The sequence below is a fragment of the Gallinula chloropus genome, assembly GCF_964237585.1.
Source record: "Gallinula chloropus genome assembly, chromosome: 14".
Classification (NCBI taxonomy): domain Eukaryota; kingdom Metazoa; phylum Chordata; class Aves; order Gruiformes; family Rallidae; genus Gallinula; species Gallinula chloropus.
In genome coordinates this window covers 2,228,889-2,250,037 of record NC_140099.1, presented here as the reverse complement: position 1 = coordinate 2,250,037, position 21,149 = coordinate 2,228,889, and the positions used below count along the sequence as shown (strand labels likewise).

General features: G+C 48.0%; 1 protein-coding gene across 1 annotated transcript in view; it reads left to right on the top strand.

Annotated features, from left to right (window-relative positions):
• ARMH4 (armadillo like helical domain containing 4) overlaps positions 1–20,447 on the top strand; it is a gene marked incomplete at both ends in the record, with an annotated part of 49,975 nt that extends 29,528 nt beyond the window's left edge. Inside the window, 4 exons of the mRNA XM_084270383.1 lie at positions 15,815–15,846; positions 16,850–16,954; positions 19,619–19,753; positions 20,379–20,447. Coding sequence (XP_084126509.1) covers positions 15,815–15,846; positions 16,850–16,954; positions 19,619–19,753; positions 20,379–20,447 — 341 coding nt within the window. The remainder of the gene's footprint in view (positions 1–15,814; positions 15,847–16,849; positions 16,955–19,618; positions 19,754–20,378) is intronic.
• Positions 20,448–21,149: the final 702 nt, after the last annotated feature.

The following is a 21,149-nucleotide window of genomic DNA, read 5'->3' as shown; positions in this document are numbered from 1 at the left end:
GGGCAGGGGGTTGGACCTGATGATCTCTGGAGGTCGCTTCCAACCCCTGTGATTCTGTGATTTCAGCCCACAGGAATTGACCAGTGTTCTGTCACCCTCACCATGAAAAAGTTCTTCTGCAAAGAAGAACTGGAGAGTGATCCAGAACAACCATTCCTCCATTGTCTTCCCCCCACAGCCCTTAACTGTGTGCCAGGGACAGAAACCCCAGAAACTGCCTGGGTTTGTACCCCAGCAGGGAGATATGAGTCAGTAAGTAAAGGTACATCCCAAGGTGCTTATCTGCACAGCATCTTTCAGGTTCCCCAGGCTCCCCCCCAAAACATTTCTATACTGAAATCAGAGGTGTGACCTTGTTGGTGAGATAACTCAGGGACCAAAGACGTGCAGCTGAGTACAGACATCACTGCAAGTTTATCTCCTCCCCCTCTCTTGCTGAGGACCCTGTGTGTTTTCTTTTGCTGCCAGCCTGCCCTGCAGTTGCTGAGTTAATTTCCCACTTGCAGCACGGGAGGGATCTTATCTCAAGCCTTCAATGCAGAAAAGCTGGTGCAATAGCAGAGAAAGTAATGGCATTTCCAGCAAGGCATCAAATGGGTTTGCTGTGCTCTGTTTCACAGGGTGGTCACTGCTCACAGCTACCAGAATGGCAATTTTCTTGTGTGCATAAATTGCCTGTGGATTCCCAAAGCCGCCTGGGTTATGGGGCCAGCAGCTCATATGGAAACACGTGGTTTGTTGCTCCTTTGGCTTTAGCAGACCTGTTTATTATATCTCAGAAATGGGCTCTGAAAATGCAACTTAAGCTCCTGTATCCCTTTGAGTTCAAGTAAATGGGGACAAGTAGCATTTCTCAGTCCAGAGACAGATTTATAAATCAGGATGTTGTGATGAACTGGTTTCAGTCAACAGTTGATCTTGCCCAAGCTTGATCAGTAATTGCCTAAGCCTGTCAACCAATTTACAACATTATAGGATGAGGCCACTAATTTATCTTTGAAGTTTAGGACTAATTTTGGAAGTTTTGCTGTTTTCTGCATCTACAAAGAGTTGTGGATTTTTTGGGGGGGTGGTTTTGTTTGTGCTGTGGAAAAGGCAGCCTTTCCCCAGGGGAATTCACTGTGCAGGGTATTCACAGTTGTAAACTAGGAAAAAAAATACCCAAAAAATGCAGCTTATTCAGACCCAGAGCTCTCCTGACCAATGGACTCTGCATGATGCTGTCAAAACAGGCAAAAGAAACTTCTGGCTCCCAGTGTTTCCTTGGCTTTGTGTGTGTTGTGTATCAGCTACTGGATAACAATTTCCTTCTCAGGAAAGGCTATTAGCATCGCCTCTGAGATTAAAGCTTGCACACTGACTGGCTTGCAGGATTTTGCAAGACCTATTGGAAGATAAGAGACCAGCCCCCTGCTTGAGCTCTGATGAAATGCCAGTGTCTTTCCCCAGGTTGATTAGTTCTAGCATGGAACGTGGAGATTTATCTGCACACCAGGAGATATAAAACCTTGGCAAAAATCTCTAAATGTTGCATTGTGCCACCTGCTGCTGCTGCTTCTTGTCTTTTATGACCTTTGTTGTGTCTTCTTACCTTGTGGGTGATGCTGTGTCCTGCAACCCTTCCAGACTGGAGATAGGAGTCACCCATGGGGAGTTCAGACCAAGCTCTCCCCCTTGGCCTGGTGTAGAAGTGAATCTCTGCGTGATGGAGCATGTAGCCCGAGACATCCCATAACCTGAGAAGAACTTGGAGGTCTCAGGAGAAGTGGCTTCCCTGTAGCTGGGATGGGCCGTGAGGGAGGCTCCCTTTGAGCTTTCACCCTGTTGTGTGTCAGACCTGGTGGGCATGAAGCAGCAGGTCAGTGCAGGGTGAATGACTCCTGCCTGGTGCACGGGGCCATGGAGGAGAAGAGAGCCTGTAGCATTGATCTGCTGGTATGTACTGGGTCAAGTCTTGGTGGGAAGGCGGCCCTCAGGAAGAAATCAGGTTGCCTATGTACGTGTGAACACAGTTCTTCAGTCTATCTCCTCTCCTGTAAAGCCACAGTGCAATCAGGTCACTGGAAAAATGAGTCTCTTTAGTCCTTCCATGGGGCTTGTCAGTGTCTGTGTGTCTGTCTCTGCTGTTTGTCTTTCTAGAGGACACAACACTTGTCAACAGAAAACTTCCCAGCCCATCTCAGGGGCTTTGGAAGCTGAGCAGTACGTGATAAACAGCTGCTGCTACTTTGAAAGCAGTTTGAGCTCTGAAGCCTTTTCCAGATAATTTCGTGAAGGCTCTGGCATGTCACATCATTTCTTCGTTATCTGAACGGATGATGGCAGCAAAATCAGGGATTCATTCAGAGATATTCATATTCCAGAACGTCCCTTAGAGCCACATCGTATCAGTGCCCTGATCAGAGAGTGGTCTCTGACCAGCTTCAGTCAGGGAAATGCCCTTCCAGTGTAAGTAAATTATTACAGGTCATCATAATCTGCTTGGAGAAGCACAAGAGCCATTCATTTCTGAGCAGAAGGGTTGGGGTGGAGAATGCCACAGCGCTGGGTGCGGGTGCCTGGGGGCAGCAGCAATCCCTGCTGGCACTGAAGCCCCACAGACCTTCATCTAGCCTGCTCAGCCAAGCAGGAACAGCACTGGGAAGTTAATGGGAAATTCAGCTAGCAGGCAATCTGGGGATGAGTTAACCCTTTTGTTTGCAGCACTGTGCAGAGATGTCTGGGAGGTGATGATGGTTTTACAGAGTTCAGTGGGTGGCAGCAAGCTGCACCAAGATTTTGGGGATAGTAAATTGTCTGCGAAGCCCATGGCTGTGCTGCAGAGGAAAGGGAGGCTTTGCTTCCCTACAGCCTCTGGAATAACCACTCCACAGGAACTAACCTTAACATACGAGGACCTAAGTTGAAGATACAAGGCCAGAGGGATGTGGGACTAGGGCTGGTGCTTGGTTTGCAGCTTAGCCTCTCAAGCCAGGGCACCTTTGTTAGGGGGAAGGTAAAATCTGAGCGGCAGTGAGGAGCTGCAGGGTCCAGGTGATGACCAAGCACCGTACCAGTTTGCTGTGCAGTGGTGAGTTCCCCCAGTACAGTTTCACACCATCAGCCCCATGGAACCAGGACTGCTTGTCAGGGGGGTTGAATTTGGCTTCATGGTGAATGAAAAAAGCCAGGTCCTACCACGGTGTGTACACAATTTATCTAGTAACAAAAATTCCTCCTCTCCTTCAAAGCATTTCCCCTCAGAGACTTTTCAGTGTTACAGTGTCAGAGACCAGCCATTTCCCTCTACACAAGCTGGAAAGGGAGCTGCCTTCTCCACATTCTGTCTACCAAACATTTATGTCTCCTCCCTTTGGATAGCCCAGCATCAGACCTTCACGTTCTGCCTTGTCAGAGAGTTTTCATCTGTCAAACTCACTTCATCCTGAGCCAGGACTGACCCAGTGAAACCATTTTGGTTTGCCATCAGGTTTCTGAGTCATCATTACTGAGAAATACCCACTGGCTTTGAAGGCTTATTGCCTCCTGGGTAACTTTCAGTAAGAAGCTTTGCTATGAACTGAGTGGGAAGTGGCATGGAGATAATTTTTGTTATGACATTAAAATAGGACCGTGGGTGAGGTTGGCGGAAGAACTCAGTGCTGGTCTGATCCTCTTTGTGATGACATGCAAATTCCCCTTCTCAGCCTGAACAATGGGATCTGTGCAGAAGGTATTTGCAGGTCTTGCCCCTGCTTTCTCCACTGGCTTTGGGTCTCCCTGCCTCCATTTGGCTGGAAACACATCCCATCTGTGCTTTCAATTTCCTTATTGTCATCTTTCTCCAGAGAAGATGAGAACAACTATAACTTACAGGCAGAGCCCAAAGCAGAGAGCTATCCCTTATCAGATGGACCAGGGACAGCTCAGAAGCAAAACCTGACCCTGGAATGAGAAATCATATGAATGTACTGGGAACTGAAGGCTTTTTAGTCTGAAGAAAAGGAGGCTGAGGGGAGACCTTATTGCTCTTTACAACTACCTGTAAGGTGGGTGTAGGGAGGTGGGGGTCAGTCTCTTCTCTCAGGTAACAAGTGATAGGACAGGAAATGGGAAAATTGCCCCAGGGGAGATTTAGGTCAGATATCAGGAAGAATTTCTGTACTGAAAGGGCAGTCAGCCATCATTGGAACAGGCTGCCCAGGGTGGTGGTGGACTCACGGTTCCTGAAGGTATTTAAAAGGCACGTAGATGTTGTGCTTGGGGACATGATCTAGAAGTGGACTAGGCAGGGTCAGGCTGTGGTTGGACTCGGTGATCTCAAAGATCTCTTCCAACCTAAGTGATTCTATGATTCAGGTTTGGATTCCCAGTCAATAGATGAAGATAACACCTCTTGCTTCTATTAGAGAACTGTTGTGAGCACAATTAATAAAGCTGAGGAAGCTGAGAAGTCGTGGAAGAGCGAAATATCATTACATAATGAGGCCTCATTCGCAGTAAATGATGTGAAAAAATGATTCCTTGCAAAGAATAACAAATTGCCTTGGCTTTTTAGCCTAATTGTAGATGCTTGGTTTTAATTTGTTATTTGTCATTTCTATGTTAATGAAGAGTTTTAGATATAATTACCGCATTTGTGGCAAACAACACGTTATCATTTTCCAGTGCTGCGAAGTCCTGGCTTCTTTAGAAATAGAAGAGCTAACTAATTATCCTCCTTGTGCTGCTGCAGGGATAGCTACACAAATAACAGTGTCCAGCTCCCTCTGCAGAAGAGGGCTTGTGCGGGATGCTTCTCAAAGGCCAATCTCATTAACCCTCATCTGTGTTTGGGGAGCTGAGGCTCAGAGACACAGAGTAACTTCCCCAGGGCATTTGGCAGGACTCCTGGTACCTGATGCCTTCTGGAGAGCATCTTTTCATCCCTCTCACAATGGTGGCCAGAGCCCCTATTTTGGTTGCCACAAAGTTTCCTGGTTTGTCCTGGTTGTCAGAGCTGGGGAGATGATCCCCAGGCCCCATTCACTGGCTGTGTATTGCAGAGGCTTTTGATCAGGGCTGGGTCTGACTCCTGTTTATGGTGATGGCAGAGTTTCAGGAGTTTCTAGGAGTATCTCATCTAAGTCTTGAGAAGTCCTGGTGTGATAGGAAGCCTGTAACTGCTGTTTTGGAATAAAGCAGTGTAATGTTTGTGATTTCTCCTGCCCACTGTGATTGTGGATTTCCATTGCATTGATAGAGGTCAGCTTTCTGAGCAGCAGAGCTCTTCCCTCTTTGGTCCTGTATTTATATGACAAGTTGTGTCTGTCTGCAAATGTTCATTAAAACTTGCCATGCATGTTCCATCTCCAAGGGTAGGTAATACAGTCTGAGTGGATGATAACGAGGGCAGGGAAAGGAGAATACATTTGGTTTTCCTTAGCACCCTAGATATTTTGATACTTAAAATAATGGCTTCCTAACGAGCATCTGTTTCTGAATAAGACCATTTTACCTCGATTTATTATTTGAACTGCATTATCTTCCAGAACATCACCTCCAGATGGAGATGTTACAGTAGGGGCTATGAAAATACGCAGGAAGAGGATCTGACACAAGCGACTCACAAGAGAAACCGTAAAAGACAGGCTATATATTATATATTCTACTCTTAATATCCCCATGGTAAGGCTGGGAAATGGAATAACAGAGATTAATTTACTTGCCTGTGGTTATACAAGAAGTCAATTGCAAGGCTATCGAACCGGCGGCAGGAACCTTAAGTCCCCATTTGGGGTTTCATCACGAGAGCATCAAATCAGAGTGGGGATCAATATTCGGTCCTTGATGTGAGAGGAATGTGAGATCAGACCTCTGCTGTTAGCAAATATGCCCAAGTGCATTTTCCTTTTGCAACCAACACTGGACAGTGCTCAGGCTGCTCATGTTCCTAAGTATTTGCATAAAAATGAGTCTCAGAGATAATCAGGTTTTATTTCTAGCATCTAATCAATGCTCAGGGCTTTGTGGTTTAATTACTGGGATAATTGTTTGCTGAAAACACAGTTCAATATCTATTTTTTTCCTTTAAAGGTCGACTCCATCATTTTCGTTTCCATCCCTTTAGTACTTTATTGATCTCTGTGTCATTTCATGATGAGCGATGCACCTTGCCAGCCAAAATAAAGGCCAAAAACTTGAAATAAGGAAAATGCATTCTTTTGCTTAACTACAAAAATGGAAAGTACTCGATTTCAGCCTCGCTTGCTGCAGGCAAAAATCCTTCACACTGTGTCCCCAGGAAAAATGATTCTGAAAATTACATTTGCTTTTTATGGGAGGGGGAAAAAAAATAATCAAACCAAGAATCTTTTTGGAGCCTGATTAATATCAGACAGAAACTGAAGTGCAGAAAGAAAATCTGCAGTTGGGCTGCTGATCCTTCAAAGCTGATGAGGGTGCAAGCTCTGTCAGGGGGACATGAAGGTCTGTGTGGGGGCTGGATGAGCGGGTTGGGTAGTGCATGAGGGGAGATTCATGTGGATTCAGATAGAGATTTGGAAGGTTTTTAGTCAAATACCAGTGACTGTTGTTTTGCTGCCATCCTGCAGCAGAAAGGAGATGCTGTTTATCAGAGGGATGCGTGAGGCACTCTCCACCTGCAGCTTCTCCAGCATTTTAACTCCGTCCCCTCCCCCCTTTCCCTCCCCATCATAGTGACATGACATTTACTTTAAATTTGCAAAATTGTATCTGTCTTTCCCAGATTATGGGAAAGGGTGCTGAGTTATAGAGCGGAAAATGGGCTTGGTGGAAAATGGGCACTAAAAGGTGGCGTGGGACCGTTTTCCACTTCATGTTCTTTTTCTACAAATATACAGGGTCAAATCCTACAGTCATGGCTGGGACACAACCCCCAGCGATGTCAGAGGGACTTGGTGCCAGAAAAGAGCTAAAAGATTGGCTTAATGTAAGTACAGAGATCCCCAAACCTTTTCTGCAGCTTGGCTCTTGGCATCGGGGCCGTTACTCATCACGCTTTGTTTTCTCTAATCCCTGAGATGACTTGGGCAGATTGCAAGCACAACACAGAGCCTGCTGATGGCAGGAGGAATTTATGTTCTAGGGCTGCTGTAAATAAGGAGAAGGCCAATAGAGGATCTCAAGGTACCTTAAAGCATCTTAAAATACCTGTCATTAAGGTTGAGATGCACTAACTGGGGAAGGGTAATGCTTCCCCCATAAGCCATCACCATCTGAATCACAGAATCACGAGGCTGGAAAAGACCTTTCAGCTCATCGAGTCCAACCGTCCCTGTCCTGTGCTAAACCAGATCCCTGAGCACCTCATCTCCCCTCTGTTAAACACACCCAGGGCTGGGGACTCAGCCCCCTCCCTGGGCAGCCTGTGCCAGGCCCTGACAGCTCTGCCAGGGAAGAACTTTTCCCTCCCAGCTGAGCTGACCCTGCCCTGGGGCAGCTTGAGCCCATTGCCCCTTGTCCCATCTCCTGTCCCCTGGCTGCAGAGACCATCGTCCACCTCTCTGCACCCTCCTGGCAGGGCAGGGGAGGTGGGGAGAAGGTCTCCCCTCAGCCTCCTCTTCTCCAGGCTCAACACCCCCGGCTCCCTCAGCTGCTCCTCAGAGGATTTGCCCTCCAGCCCCTTCCCCAGCCTGGTTGCCCTTCTCTGGACTCGCTCCAGGACCTCAATGTCCTTCTTATGGTGAGGAGCCCAGAACTGGACCCAGCACTCGAGGTGCAGCCTCACCAGTGCTGAGCACAGGGGCAACCTGCACATGTATGTGGCTTGCCTGGCAATAACAGCTCTGCCAATCATTGACTTTGTTGGATGTTTCCTGTTCTAGCCTATTTCTTGATAACATTGCCAAATTGTAACTTTTTGGAGAAACTTTTGTTTCCATGCTTCTTGCCCCAGACTTTTTGAGGAACTTTTAGCTCTTGACCTGCTCCAGTGAATGAAGAGAAGGGGGGAAAATAAGGCATCAATAATTTGTTTTACTGGAGGCCTCTGAGAAAGAAAGAATGGGCAATTAGAACTGGTATCCTGCTGAATACATGTAATGGAGTGTTTCTTTACTCATAGGTCTTTACTTTGCAGCTTTAATACTGTTTTTAGGATAGCCCTTGTGTGTCACTTATTTACATACCACTATACAAATATTGCTACACAAAAGAAGCAGTTGAAGAGCCATGTGAAGAGCACACAACCTTCATGTGCTTTTTCAGTGCTTTTTTGGGGCACTAATATGTGAGTTCCAGAGTTCTTGCTCATCCCTGCACTCTGAATTCTTGATAAATTTTGCTGTACAGATGTTTTACTCTGCTACACATCTGCAGTCTCTCTGTGGCTGCCCAAATCCCCATCCAACCATGTCTTGAACCCTGCCAGGGATCCAGGGGCAGCCACAGATTCTCTGGGCACCCGGTGCCAGGGCCTCACCACCCTCCCAGGGAAGGCTTTATCCTAAATATCTCATCTAAATCTGCCCTCCTGCAGTAAAGGACATTCTCCTGGGCCTGGCCCTCCCTGCCCTTGTCACCAGCCCTTCTCCAACTTTCCTGGAGCCTCTTTAGGGACTTGAAAGGGCTCGTCAGTCTCCCTGGAGCCTTCTCTTCTCCAGGCTGAGCTATCCCAACTCTCAGTCTGTCTCCAGAGCAGAGCTGCTTCATCCCTCTGAGCATCTTCATGGCCTCCCCTGGACTCACTCCAACAGGTTCATGTCCTTGTTATGTTGAGGGCCCCAAATCCAGGTTTGCCATCTGCCATGTCTCAGTCAAGGGGAGTTCTGGATGGAGTTTCTCACCGTTGCCTATGAGACCACTCTGTGTTTGATTTAGCCACGGGATCTTAGGTCTTGCAGCCATGGTACATGTATGTGGTAGAGTGGCCATTGCATTTTAGGTCTTTATAGGAGATTTTGAGGTATTTGTCTTTCTGTCCTTGGTTCAGTTAGACTAATGGACTACAGAGGGAGGGACAGAAAATAGTATTGCTGTCAGAGCAGGAATGAGGCAGCTTCTGTGTTCTATAAATCACAATATGTGCCAATCCTAGCATTGTGTGAGCTCCAGTCCAGGTCCTCTGGCTTCACTGCCATTGTGCTTCCTCCTGCACCTGTCTTGTCTCACGCTTTGCACTTCTCCTAAGTGAAACTTTCTATTTGAAATCACCCAGGTGATTTGACCTCAGAGCTGCTCAGTTGTCTGTATCCAGCACCAAGAGAAGGGCTTCAGAGGAAACATCAGACCTGGAGTGGGATAGATGTTACTGTGCAAGTGCTGGCCTCTCCCTTGGTGACTCTGGGAGTTGAAGTTAGGTAGGCTTTTTATTTGAGCATCTTTTATTTGAGTTTAATGGGACACACCTTAAGTCTTGCAAATATTCTTCCCTTTCAGGTAGGCAGTGGTCATAGAATCATAGAATATACTGAGCTGGAAAGGACCCATAAGGATCATTACATCCAACTCCTGGCTCCACACAGGGCCAGCCAAGTGATGACATGCATCTTACTGAGGAGGAGGGTTGGGTTAGCTACAACTGGCAGAGCTGATTAGCAGCTAAGGCATCCCAATTTGATTTTGTTTTTGGACTGCTTTATATTCCCAACATGGGCACTGTGACTGTGTCATGAATGAAAGCTGGTGAATAGGAACATTTTCAGCATACAAGGAAACCCATTAGCTAAAGCAGGGTGGCTTCTTGCCACTGCTAAGTCCATGTGTTGCTCTAGGAGCTGTGCCAGGGCTGAGCGATGGTCGAGGTGGTGCCACTGCCATTAACGATGTTTGTATAAACCAGCCTTTGGCAGGGGGGTTGGACCCATGATCTCTTGAGGTCCCTTCCAACCCCTACAATTCTGTGAGTCTGGGATTTCCTCTCCCAGAGTGCACACAGCTTTTGGAGACAGCACCATCCAGTAGATCTTTATTTGTACAGCAAACTGTGACAGCCAATTCACAGCAACATCCTGCTGATGCCTCCTCTACCTTGGTAGAAGGATTTCCACTACCTTGGCTTTGGTTTAACACCATGTGCCTGTCTGGGATGACTTAGTGAGAAACAAATAGTGTGTCTGTGTCTGTGCCAACAAGTGCTTTCAAGGCACTGCAGAAGACCTGAGCTCACAGAGAAATGCTCAGCAAGCAGCTACTCGGTGTGGGCAGATCCAAGTGGGAAACAGCTTAGGAAAGCACAGGGGAGGATGGAAAGGAGAAACCTGGCCTAATGCCCTAGGGAAAGCAACATCAAAAGAATTGATAAGGTCAGGGAAGGAGCACAGAAACCCATTTTAGCTTCTGCTTTCTGGATGAGCATGACAAGCTGTCCTTCCCATCTCACTTTCTCTCTGAAGAGGTTTGGGTGGGTCATGCATGGCAGGCAGCAATGTGCAGCCAGGGTTGTAGCTGGGTGGGCAAGGAGAAGGTGTTAGTTGGATGGTAACTGTTAAACTTCACTTTGTTAGTTTTTTAATTAACCATTTTATTTGAAAAGCCCCAACCATAAATAGTAATTGTCAGTTTGACATTTCTTTGACTGTCCTGGCCTTAAGTCTTCTGGAGTTGGGTGGGGAGGGAAATGGGTTCACCAGAGTTTCCATCAGGTATAGTTTCTCTTCCTGAATTGAAAATGTGCTGTCTTCCAGCCAAACACCACTTGCTGTATTATTCATTTGTGCTGGGAAGTAAATTGGCAGTTGAGGGTTTTAAAGGAAAAGGAGCCAATGCAGCCTCATGCCATTAACTTGTCAGAGCTGAGCAGGTGAAGCACAGACTGTTTCTGCCTCACTCCTGTCACTGAAGAGAAAGTCTGACCTGTGAGAGAGGGATGAGTTCTCTGATCTAACAGGGCAGGATGCTGGGTGTGGATTGATCCATCTTTTTTCTTAATTTTTTTAAACTTTAACCAGCCATCCTTTGCTGGAGTGAGGAGTACAGCTTGGGGATTTGTGCCTGTACATGCAGGAGGAGAACTAACCGGAGCAAACCTTGCTCTGGAGTGTGTAGCAGAGCTTGCAGTGATGTCCTGTTTTCTCAGAGCAGAGGTTATGCAGGTAGCAGCTCTGGCAGCAGGGTCTCTAGCAAAGAATGAAATTTACTCCTCCTGACTACCACCAGTCCTGAGCCCTGGCCAGAAGCAACCCCAAACACAGCCATCTCATGTCGGGGCACGTGAAGAATCATAGAATGGTCTGGGTTTGAAGGGACCCTAAGGATCATAGACCTCCAACCCCCCTGCCACAGGCAGGGACACCAACCTCCAGGCCTGGAGCTACACAAGGCTGCCCAGGGCCCCATCCAACCTGGCCTTGAACACAGAGCAGGATAGTGGCCAGGCATCAGAGAGGGGAATAGATTTGTTCTTGGATGAATTGTCCTTGGGAAAAAGGCGATGGCAAAGCCGTGCTGTGCTGCAAGGTGCAGTTTGATTTCACTTCCACAAAGCCTCCTCACTATGTTACTTACACATTTCCACACTCCTGCAAATATGCCAGGCTGGCCTTTCCTTGCCTTACATCAATCATAGCTGTGGGTGGAGTGGAGAGCTTGTCCTGGCCAGGAGGAAGGCAGAGTAAACCCAACCTCTGCAGCTGGCAAGGGCTGTTCTCCTTGCTCCTTGGCTCCATCTGTCTTTGCCTCCTGCATCTTGTCTGACACACAGATCGCTTGTGGGGGGGACTGTCATCTGCTGCAGTGGGGGCCTTGTCCTTGAGCAGCTTCTCTGGTTCCTGAGACAGGGATGTCCCTGATCTGAGACAGACGTGAAAGCAATTAACAGTAGCTGTTAGATGAAAATCTTTGCATGCCCTGAGCTTATTGAGGTGACTGATCTTTCCTGATTCCTCAGAATGAAGCCTGGTGTGGGTACCTCAGCCTGTTGCATTTAAAGAATTACAGATGCAGTGATGGAGTCAGGCTACCTGAGCTTCAGGTTAGTTCTTAACCACAAAACCATCCTTTGGTTCTTTCCTCTGCCCTTTGCAGAGTGTATGGGAGCTTGTGTGGCACATTTTCACTGCAGGTCTGGTGGTTGTGGAGAGGAATTACTAGAAGAGAGGGTGCTGGCTATTCAGATCAGCATCAAAATGAAGTTTTGGAATGAAGATGTAAATTCTGGATTTGAAAATGCAGGGAGATGCAGAGGGCAGAGTGATAAGGTGCTGGTTTTGCTGTGGAAAAAACAAAATCGCTTTAGAAGATGATTAAAAAAAGGGAATATGAGTAAAACAATGTAATAAGATGAAACTGAAGTGACAAGATAATGCAGCAGGGCATCCAAGAGGGGAAGGGGGAGACAGAACTAGTGGCAGAAGGGCATGAATTATTGATCAAAAACCTCCACCAGAAGGGAAAGTCTTTGCAATTTCTTATCTGGGAAGGGAGAGAATGAAGGAGAAGTGAACAGAATTATTAAGCAGCTTTATCATTGCATTGGAGTGGGTAATTAGGCAATTAGGATTACTAAAAGTTGGCAAAGCGTGAAGCCCAGAGGACTTGTGCTCCTGATTTCAGAGTTGGGGGGTGAGGGAAGGAGGGAAAAGCCTTTGGCAACAGATTTTATGGTGCATTATGGTGAGTCTCCAGGGCAGGTCCTGCCTGGGCCACCCAGCACCCTGCAGCTCCCAGAACAAATAGGGTTCAAGACACCTGGCCAATAAAGAAGAGCTTACCTGAAGGTGGACAGTCCTCTGAATAGCAACAAGAAGTGAGGCTGTGAATGAAGGGACCTGGTAAGGGTTCAGGGAAGGAGAGCACAGCCAAAAACACTACATGTGGACCCAGTTGTCTCTGTGGTGGGGGTGCCCAGGAGCCATGGGAGCTGCTGTGTCATAATGTTTCATGTGTTTTTTCCAGATCTCTGCCCTCACTTAACATCCCCTCTCCTTTCAGGTGAGCTGATTGTAGCAAACTTTGCAGGGCCATAAGCTGAGGGTGCTGAGAGATGCTTGAGCACCAAGAGGCGACACTCTTCCCTAGGAGGACGATGTCAGGCTGTAGTTCAGACTTGCATTGCCTCTGTCGTGCTACCTTAATTTCATTTTCTTTGCTCAGAAGTGACAAATACTGGATTTTACCCTGATGTAAGTCATGCAGACACTTCATTGTGGGAGGGTATTTCCAGCTGAACTTGGAGCAGCTTCCAAACATCTTCTGCTTTGATTCTCCACTGTACAAAGGGGGTGATGAGATATCGTTTAAAGAGGCATTCCACAGAAAGCCCACATGAACAGCTTGAATAAGCTGACTGAATCTATTTGTGTGGGGGATGCAAAGCTGCAGGGTACAGTGGAAAGGAGAGGGATGGGAACATAAAATCCATCTTCTACATGGGTTTGTTTGGATTTATAGCACTGAAGAGTTCAGTAGTGAAAGGAGATGTTGGGCCACTCAATGCCATATATCACAGACCCACATGTCACCTGTTGCCCCTCTTCCCAGCCTCCAGCCTGCATCTGGACAAACCTGAATTTTCAGGAAGGTTTTGCTCATGGCACTTTTTTGACTGTCCTTTTAGAGCAGGTGCCTCCAAGGAAGGGCCAGGAGAGCACCACAGGCTGCTGCTTAGCTCTGCAATGAACTTCTTCCATTGGCACTGTGGCTTCTTAATAGCTGGCTGCACATTTTGGAGGGGAAAGCTGGGTAACAATGACTAAAAATAGCACAGTGCTGCATCTCTAACTGTCAGAATCCATCCTGGGCTGCTCTGACGCCAATGCCAGACAGCTGTGCTCCTCCTCCATGCTGCTGGCCAGCTTGATCTTAAGCTATATGTTATTTAGGATTAATTTGGGGAGATGCAGACATAATATAAATCACTGAGGACATATCAGATTATGTCTGTAATTTTCAGAAGTGCTCCACAAACCATCTAACTCGGGTCCCCATGAAACCAGGGGATCAAAACTGAGCCGAGGCAGAGAGTTTGGAGGAGCTGCCATCATAGGCTCATAGAACCATGGAATGGTCTGGGTTGGAAGAAACATCAAAGATCATACAGTTCCAACCCCCCTGCCACAGGCAGGGACACCAACCTCCAGGCCTGGAGCTACACAAGGTTGCCCAGGGCCCCATCCAACCTGGCCTTGAACACCCCCAGGGATGGGGCACCCACCCCCTCTCTGGGCAGCCCCTTCCAGCCCCTCACCACTCTCTCTGTAAAGAACTTCTCCCTAATATCCAATCTAAACCTTCCTTCCTTTAGCTTCACTCCATCCCCCTTATCCTGCCATTGTCTACCCTTTTAAAAAGCTGATTCCCCTCCTGTTCCTCTGCTCCCTTCAGGGACTGGAAGGCTGCAGTGAGGTCCCCCCACAGCCTTCTCTTCTCCAGGCTGACCCAGCCCAGCTCCCTCAGCCTCTCTCCATGGGGGAGCTGCTCCAGCCCTCTGAGCATCTCCGTGGCTCCTCTGACCCCTCTCCAACAGTCCCACATCTTCCTTGTGTTGGGTCCGAGCTCTGGACACAGGACTCCAGCTGGGGCCTCACTTAAAATGCCATGGAAGATAAACCAGCACTGCAGACACTTGTTAGTCATTTCACACCCAGAGGCTGTTGTCATTTGTTCAGGACATTGAGTGATTGTGGAAGGTAAAGAAAGGAGATGGCAGAAAGAATCCATGGATTCGGGTATTTGTTGCTGCCTCACCTCACCTGGTGTTCTCAGAGTGTTGTGTTTTTATGAGGAGGTGCCATCCACAATGTTCCTCTTCTAAGACCAAGTTCAGGATATTAATTATGGATAATGATGCATAATTACAGTCTGCAGGCCAGCATTAATTGGTGATAGCCATTTAGCATAGTGCTAACTTGTACAAAGTGCTTGAGCTCCTACCCACACCCAGCAGTGTCAGCAGGGGGGTAAATTACTGGGGTGCTAATTGCCTGGGTTTAATGGTGCAGTGGCTTCTTGTTTCCTCAAAGGTGTTAAACCAGTTGTGTCCATTAGTCACATTAAAAGTGGTTTTAATTCACAGTAATCTGGTGCTGCTTGACTTGTCATGGCCCCAGCCTGACCCTCTGCAGAGCCAGAGGGTCTGGGGCTGTCACTGTGGCTGCTCCTAGTTTTCATAGCATCCTAGAAGGTGTGAGGTTGGAAGGGACCTTTAGAGGCCATCTAGTCCAACCCCCTGCAGTGAGCAGGGACCTTGTCACACCTGCTGCCAGGCAGTGGCAGCTCTTTGAGATTAGCTGAGTATTTCATCCCAAAGGACATGCAAATGAAGATTTTTAATTCTTGGGTATCGTGTTTCCTGAGACTTCCATCCACTGGTAGGAAATGAAAGGCTCAGTGATGGCAGCATGAATTTACTGGGTTTTGTACTTTAGCACCTCTGGTGCTGTCCCAGTGCTCTGGTGACTTCCCAGAGCAGGTAGAAGCTGCCTGCAGAAAAGCAGAGGAATAAAAGACAGGGAATAAGACTTTATTTTAAGCATCCTTACAGGCTATGCCGAGTAGAGGGAGGAGTATCTCTGTGGTGGAGGCTGGTGCAAGGGGATAGCCATGCTGTAAGGTTTTCTCCTTGCCAGGTATCACAGTGGTTAAAACCCCACAAAACCTGAAATACTGTTTTTCATCTCCCTTTTTTAACCACTCTGGAGATGTGAAGTGCACAGGCAAAAGCTAGCTTCTTGCCTGCCAACTCACTTGAGGTTTCTCTTGTTGATTCACTACATTTGCTCTTTTTCATGAATGAGAAGAGAGGGGATCTAATGAAAAGTGTTATCAGCTTGTCAAGTTAATTAGTGTCTATTTTAAATGCTATCATTATCATTTGTTGCTAATTAATATAACATAATCATAACATGATTATGGCTTTTTTTGTCTTATTTTTCAGTGAGAAGCTGGATGGAGAAGCTGAAAGATAAGGTAGGAGCTTCAGTGTTTCAATTACTTTAAAAGCAAACCCATTTTTACTTGCAGGAGTAAACTCAGTGCAGTTCATTATCTCCACAAAGACAATTGAGAAGGGGCTTAACGTTATCTCTGGGAGGCAATTAACCAGAGATGCTGCTGTTGTATATAGTGGTGTAAATCCAAGCTACACCCCTGATGAGTAGTAACTACAAGCAGGAGGAGGGACGGGGTATTTGATGGACTTCTCAGCTCTAGAAAGTCACCTTCTCTTCAGACTACCCAAGTTAGCTTTTTTTTTATTTCCCTCTTAAGTCCTAAGTTTGGTTTTGGATCCAAACCAAGAGGATCTGGTGATCCTCTCTGGTGAGAGGCTGTGTGCCACACCACTGCCTCTGGATGAGACCTTTCCTGCCTTCACACGAAAGAAAAGATGCAGATTCCTGGAAGGAAAAAAAAAACCCAAACACCAGAAGACTGAAAAGATAACAGACCCTGAGATTCTCCTTTGGCATTACAGGGTGGTATGTGGAATCAAGAGTTGTGCCAGCCACAGACAGTGATGGCTTCTTAGGCTCTGCTGCCCTTGGGCAAAGAGTAACATTTTGAAATGGTTGTGAAACCTTCCAGATTTTCTGTTGATGATGGCAAAGCCAATGCAGCCAAAAATGAGATATCAGTAGTGTTTTAAGACAAGAACTTTTTGTGATTCAACAGGGCTTGGAAATTCTTGAACAAGATCTTAGTTAATAGTCAAATCCCCTCCCTCCCTCAAAACCCCACAAGGAATAATGACTTGACAGGAAACTCAAGTCCCTGAAAATCCATCTCTAAGCTTAAATAGATTGTCACCCAATCCAGCCCAGCTGTGATCCCCACCAAAATTCAGCAGCACGTTGCCATCAAGTCTGACCAGCGAGGCAGGGGCTGGGTATCTGTTTTCCAGGACTGGGGAGTGGAAGGGTTTAAGGTGGGATCCTGCCCAGCCCTTGTTGAGTTGTTTTTCTGCCTACACTAGGAAGGAGGCATGTCTAGTGTGATCTATGCTCATAGCAGAGCACCTTGGCCTGGGATTCAGCCAGAGCGAACGCTGAAAGAACAGAGAATGGTTTTCCGGACGAAGGTAAAAAGCAGACACCAAGACTGGTTGAGTGCCTGGAGTGAATGGAGCATGCACGGGTCACCCACTCCTGCCAGACCTCCCCCAGCTGGCACAACACATGCTCAGGGGCATCAGGTGTCTTCTCACCGAAGCCAGAGCTTGCACTTCTTTCCTCTTGGCACCTTGTTGGCTGCCTCTGCCCTTCCCCATTGCAGAAGGGAGGTTGCTGTGCCAGTCTCTGCTCTGTAGAGTCCAAACCTCTTGCAGGTAGGTGTTGGACTGCATGGCAGTGCCCAGCACAAGCATTGGTATAAATCAAGTGTCCACTTGAAAGAGAGACTCAGCCCTGAGCCATCTCCCTCCTTTGGGGAAGAGCAGATGTGTGGAGGCAGATCTGTTGCCTTGCTCACATTTTCCCTTAGAAAAACCCAACAAAAAACACTCTCCCACTCCCAACCAAATGCCAGTGAAGCAAATCACTCCCAAATAAACCTGTCCACCCCATTTCCTCCTCTTCCTCGTTGAGTTTATCAGCACCAGTCATAATAGATGCCCCTCTCATTTGCAGAACCCCATTCTCTCTCTTTTACAATCCTGCCATCCCAAAGAGCATTTTGGCTCATGACAGCCCCATCCCTGAAAGGTGTGTCCTCCTGTGTCCATCAGGGCTGCCCTGCTGGGAGAGGGAAGGTGGGGACTGTGGGACCAGGAGCAGGGGTCAGTGACAGTCTCCTGTAAACACTGTGCAAACGGTGCACTTGGCATGATCAATAATGGACATGAGGTTCTTCTAAAATCCTCTGTTGCTGTTCTCCCAGAGTCCAGTGGAGCCAGGAAGGTCATGGCCATGGATGTATTAAAGCATCCCTAGGGTCCATAAAGAAGCTGCAACTTCCCCATGTCAAAGGGGTAAAAAAGTGGCTTCAGAGTGGCCTGAGAAGTAGAGTTCCTTGTCAAGCAAGTGCAGAAGCCACAGAAGGGCTGGGAGAACAAGTCTTGGATCTGCACCCCGTTGCTGGCTTTTGGGGTGGAAGTTGTTGGTCCAGCTTGCTGGGAGAAGACTGTGAAAGGGCTTAGGCTGGCCTGGCATGAGAAAGGCTCACGGATGGGCTCACTGGATTGAACCCAGCAGTTCTTGATATGGAAACTGAGCTGGGCAGCAGCTAAAAAGCCATTTCCAGTCTCCCCTCGCTGCCTGCGCCAGCAGCAAAATTCCAGAAATAGAAAAACCCATGCTGCACTAATTAGGTCACCCAATTAAGGCACCTTAATTGCCTCATGGATATACGATCTTGTAGCTGTGTTCTCACTAACCTCCTTTTCCAGGGACTGGGGTGCAGGCTCCCCTCCAAGCACGTGTGCTGAGCGGGGCTGGGTTTGCTGGGGGGTGTTCAGGGAACCTGTGAAATGCAGCTGAAGATCCCCCAAGCCTTGGCTTCCAGGCACTATTTAAAGCACTGAGAGGGATCTGGAGGGCTTTGAGAAAGCAAAACAGCCTGAGTTAGCGTTGTACCTGCCCTAGATGAAAGCAGACATGTTCATTCTCCAGGTAAGCATGTGTAAAGGCAGGCCAGCACACTGAGCATCTTCCCTGCCTCCTTCCCCCTTCCTTTATGGAAGGAAAGCACATGGTGGTGTTTGGGAATGCAGATGGAGATGAGTGGCTGTAAGCAGCGGGCTGAGCCTTGCTAAGAGCTGTCCAGTAGTCCCCTGAATTGTGCACGTGTCCCTTGGCAGGTGTAAAATCTATTTTGGGAAGGGTAAAGCTGGAGAGCCACAGCAGAGGGCTGCTGCTGCTGCGTGAGCAAAGGCAATGCTGATGATGCAGGGAGCCTCCTTTAACTCCCTTACTGCACTGAGCTCCCAGTCTGAGTTAGGTGAGGATGCTGAAAAGGATGCTGAGGCAATTTGGCACTTTCAAACTTGGGTTCATTTTCATTTCAAACAGTAAAATATAAAGTAACAAGCACTTGGGAATATTTTCCAAAGGGTTTTAAATGTTTTATTTTATATTAGTCATGCTATCTGTATTTTTTTTTCCAATGGGCAGTGCAAGCATCCAGATCATGGCAATTAAATTAGAGCTGGTTTACATTCACTCTGCTTCCCCTAAGGCCAGCTGAAAGGGCATGTGCCCTCCCTCAATGTCATCATCCTGGTGACTCAATCAACCCCTCCCCATGCAAAGCAAAAGCCCATGGTACAGAGATTTTGAGTGCAGAGCTGAGGATGCTGGGGCTGGGCTGGGCTGGGAGAGGGCAAACTGGTTCTTCTTCCCTTCAGCTCCTTCAGAGACCCCGCTGCAGTGATGGGAGCAGCTTCTGCCATCCCTGTGCAGAGATACTCCTGGGCATGTGCACCCTGACAAACAGACCTGTCATCCCAGCACTTGCAGTGCTGCACCAAGACTGTTTCCTCTCCTGAAGCAGGGCAAACACTGCAGTGCCTTGGCTGTCACAAGGCAGCATCTGTTGGCCCAACAGTGAGGGAGCCATGGTGGTTACCAGCTTCATCCCAGCATGGGGCTGGTTGGGGACTTGTTAGCAGGCAGGGGATAGGGACTCCAATACAATAAACTTTGATGAAAGCAGCATCAGGGTATATACCCCAGCCCTAGGCTGGTGGAAGATGACTCTGGGAGGATGGCCTTGTGAGTGCTGCTCTGCTTCTTTCTTTTCCATGCAGGCAGGGTACATGTCGGGGATGCTGGTTCCTGTAGGAGTTGGGATCGCTGGAGCCCTCTTTATCCTAGGAGCTCTCTACAGCATTAAGATTATGAATCGCCGAAGGAGAAACGGCTCAAAGAGACATAAAAGAAAGGTATGACGACTGTGAAGGAACACCCCCATCCCACCCACTCTCCTGGGAGCCATTTGGACTGTAAAGCAAGTGCAGCTTGGTTATGGTTTGTCTGGGTTGAAGTGCCCAGGACCTCTTGGTTAGAGCACCAGGGGTGGGGGGAATCCGAATGCTTTTCATTTCCTTTTTGTACATGGAGCTCTTCAATCATAGAATCATAGAATGGTCTGGGTTGGAAGGGACCCCAAGGATCACAGAGCTCCAACCCCCTGCAACAGGCAGGGCCACCAACCTCCAGCCCTGGAGCTACACAAGGTTGCCCAGGGCCCCATCCCACCTGGCCTTGAACACCCCCAGGGATGGGGCACCCACCACCTCTCTGGGCAGCCTGTTCCAGCCCCTCACCACTCTCTCTGTAAAGAACTTCCCCCTAATATCTCATCTCACCCTTCCCTCCTCCAGCTTCACTCCATTCCCCCTTGTCCTGCCATTATCTGCCCTTTGAACAAGCTGATTCCTGTCCTGTTCCTCTGCTCCCTTCAGGGACGGGAAGGCTGCAATGAGATCCCCCCTCAGCCTTCTCTTCTCCAAGCTGAACAAACCCAGCTCCCTCAGCCTCCCCTCAATGTTTCTTTTCTTCCCCCAGCAGAGGGAATTTAACAGCATGCAAGACCGAGTCATGCTCTTAGCTGACAGCTCCGAAGATGAATTTTGAACCAAACTGCAGTGCCCTTGCGACAGCCTGTGACTTTTTAAAAGGAGGGAAAGTGGGGGGAGGGGAGGAAAAAAAAGAAAAGAAGAAGAAGCAACTTTGTGCTGCATCGCTGCTCTCTGCCACCCCGAGCCACCGAGCAGCGGTGGGACCACCCCGCGCAATGGCATGCTCCGCTCTACGTGTACCGCGCGGCGATGTTTGTTTTGACACAGTAGTGAGATTTCACCTTCACACCCGGCGCCTCATTCAGCTCCAGAGCGCATCTTGTCACAGCCAGAGCTGCTCCATCCGGATGATTCCTTTCCCATTACCCTGGTGTGACTGTTTTTGGTCCTGGCTGGCAGTAATCTAATCCTAACAATAGCTCTCACCTAACCCGGGACTGGAAATCTTTACTGTGAATGACTTCTGTCCAATTTGTTAATTTTAAATGTTACATTACCTGAGCTAGAGTTCATTAGTGCTAAGATTAGCTGCTCTGCTTAATTAATGAGTTACACACTTGAACTGTATCCCTTGCCACCTGAGCGGTGCCCGCACACAGTGTTGTCGATACAGTCTGAAGCACATTGACGCACTCGGTTCCCCTACTCTCACCCCTTCTTTCTTCCTCCAGCTCTGCTCCACGCTTCTGGGAGACACCCAGGAATGGCCTCGACACCTGATTCACCCCAAAAACCCTAGCCCATTTTTCAACCAGCA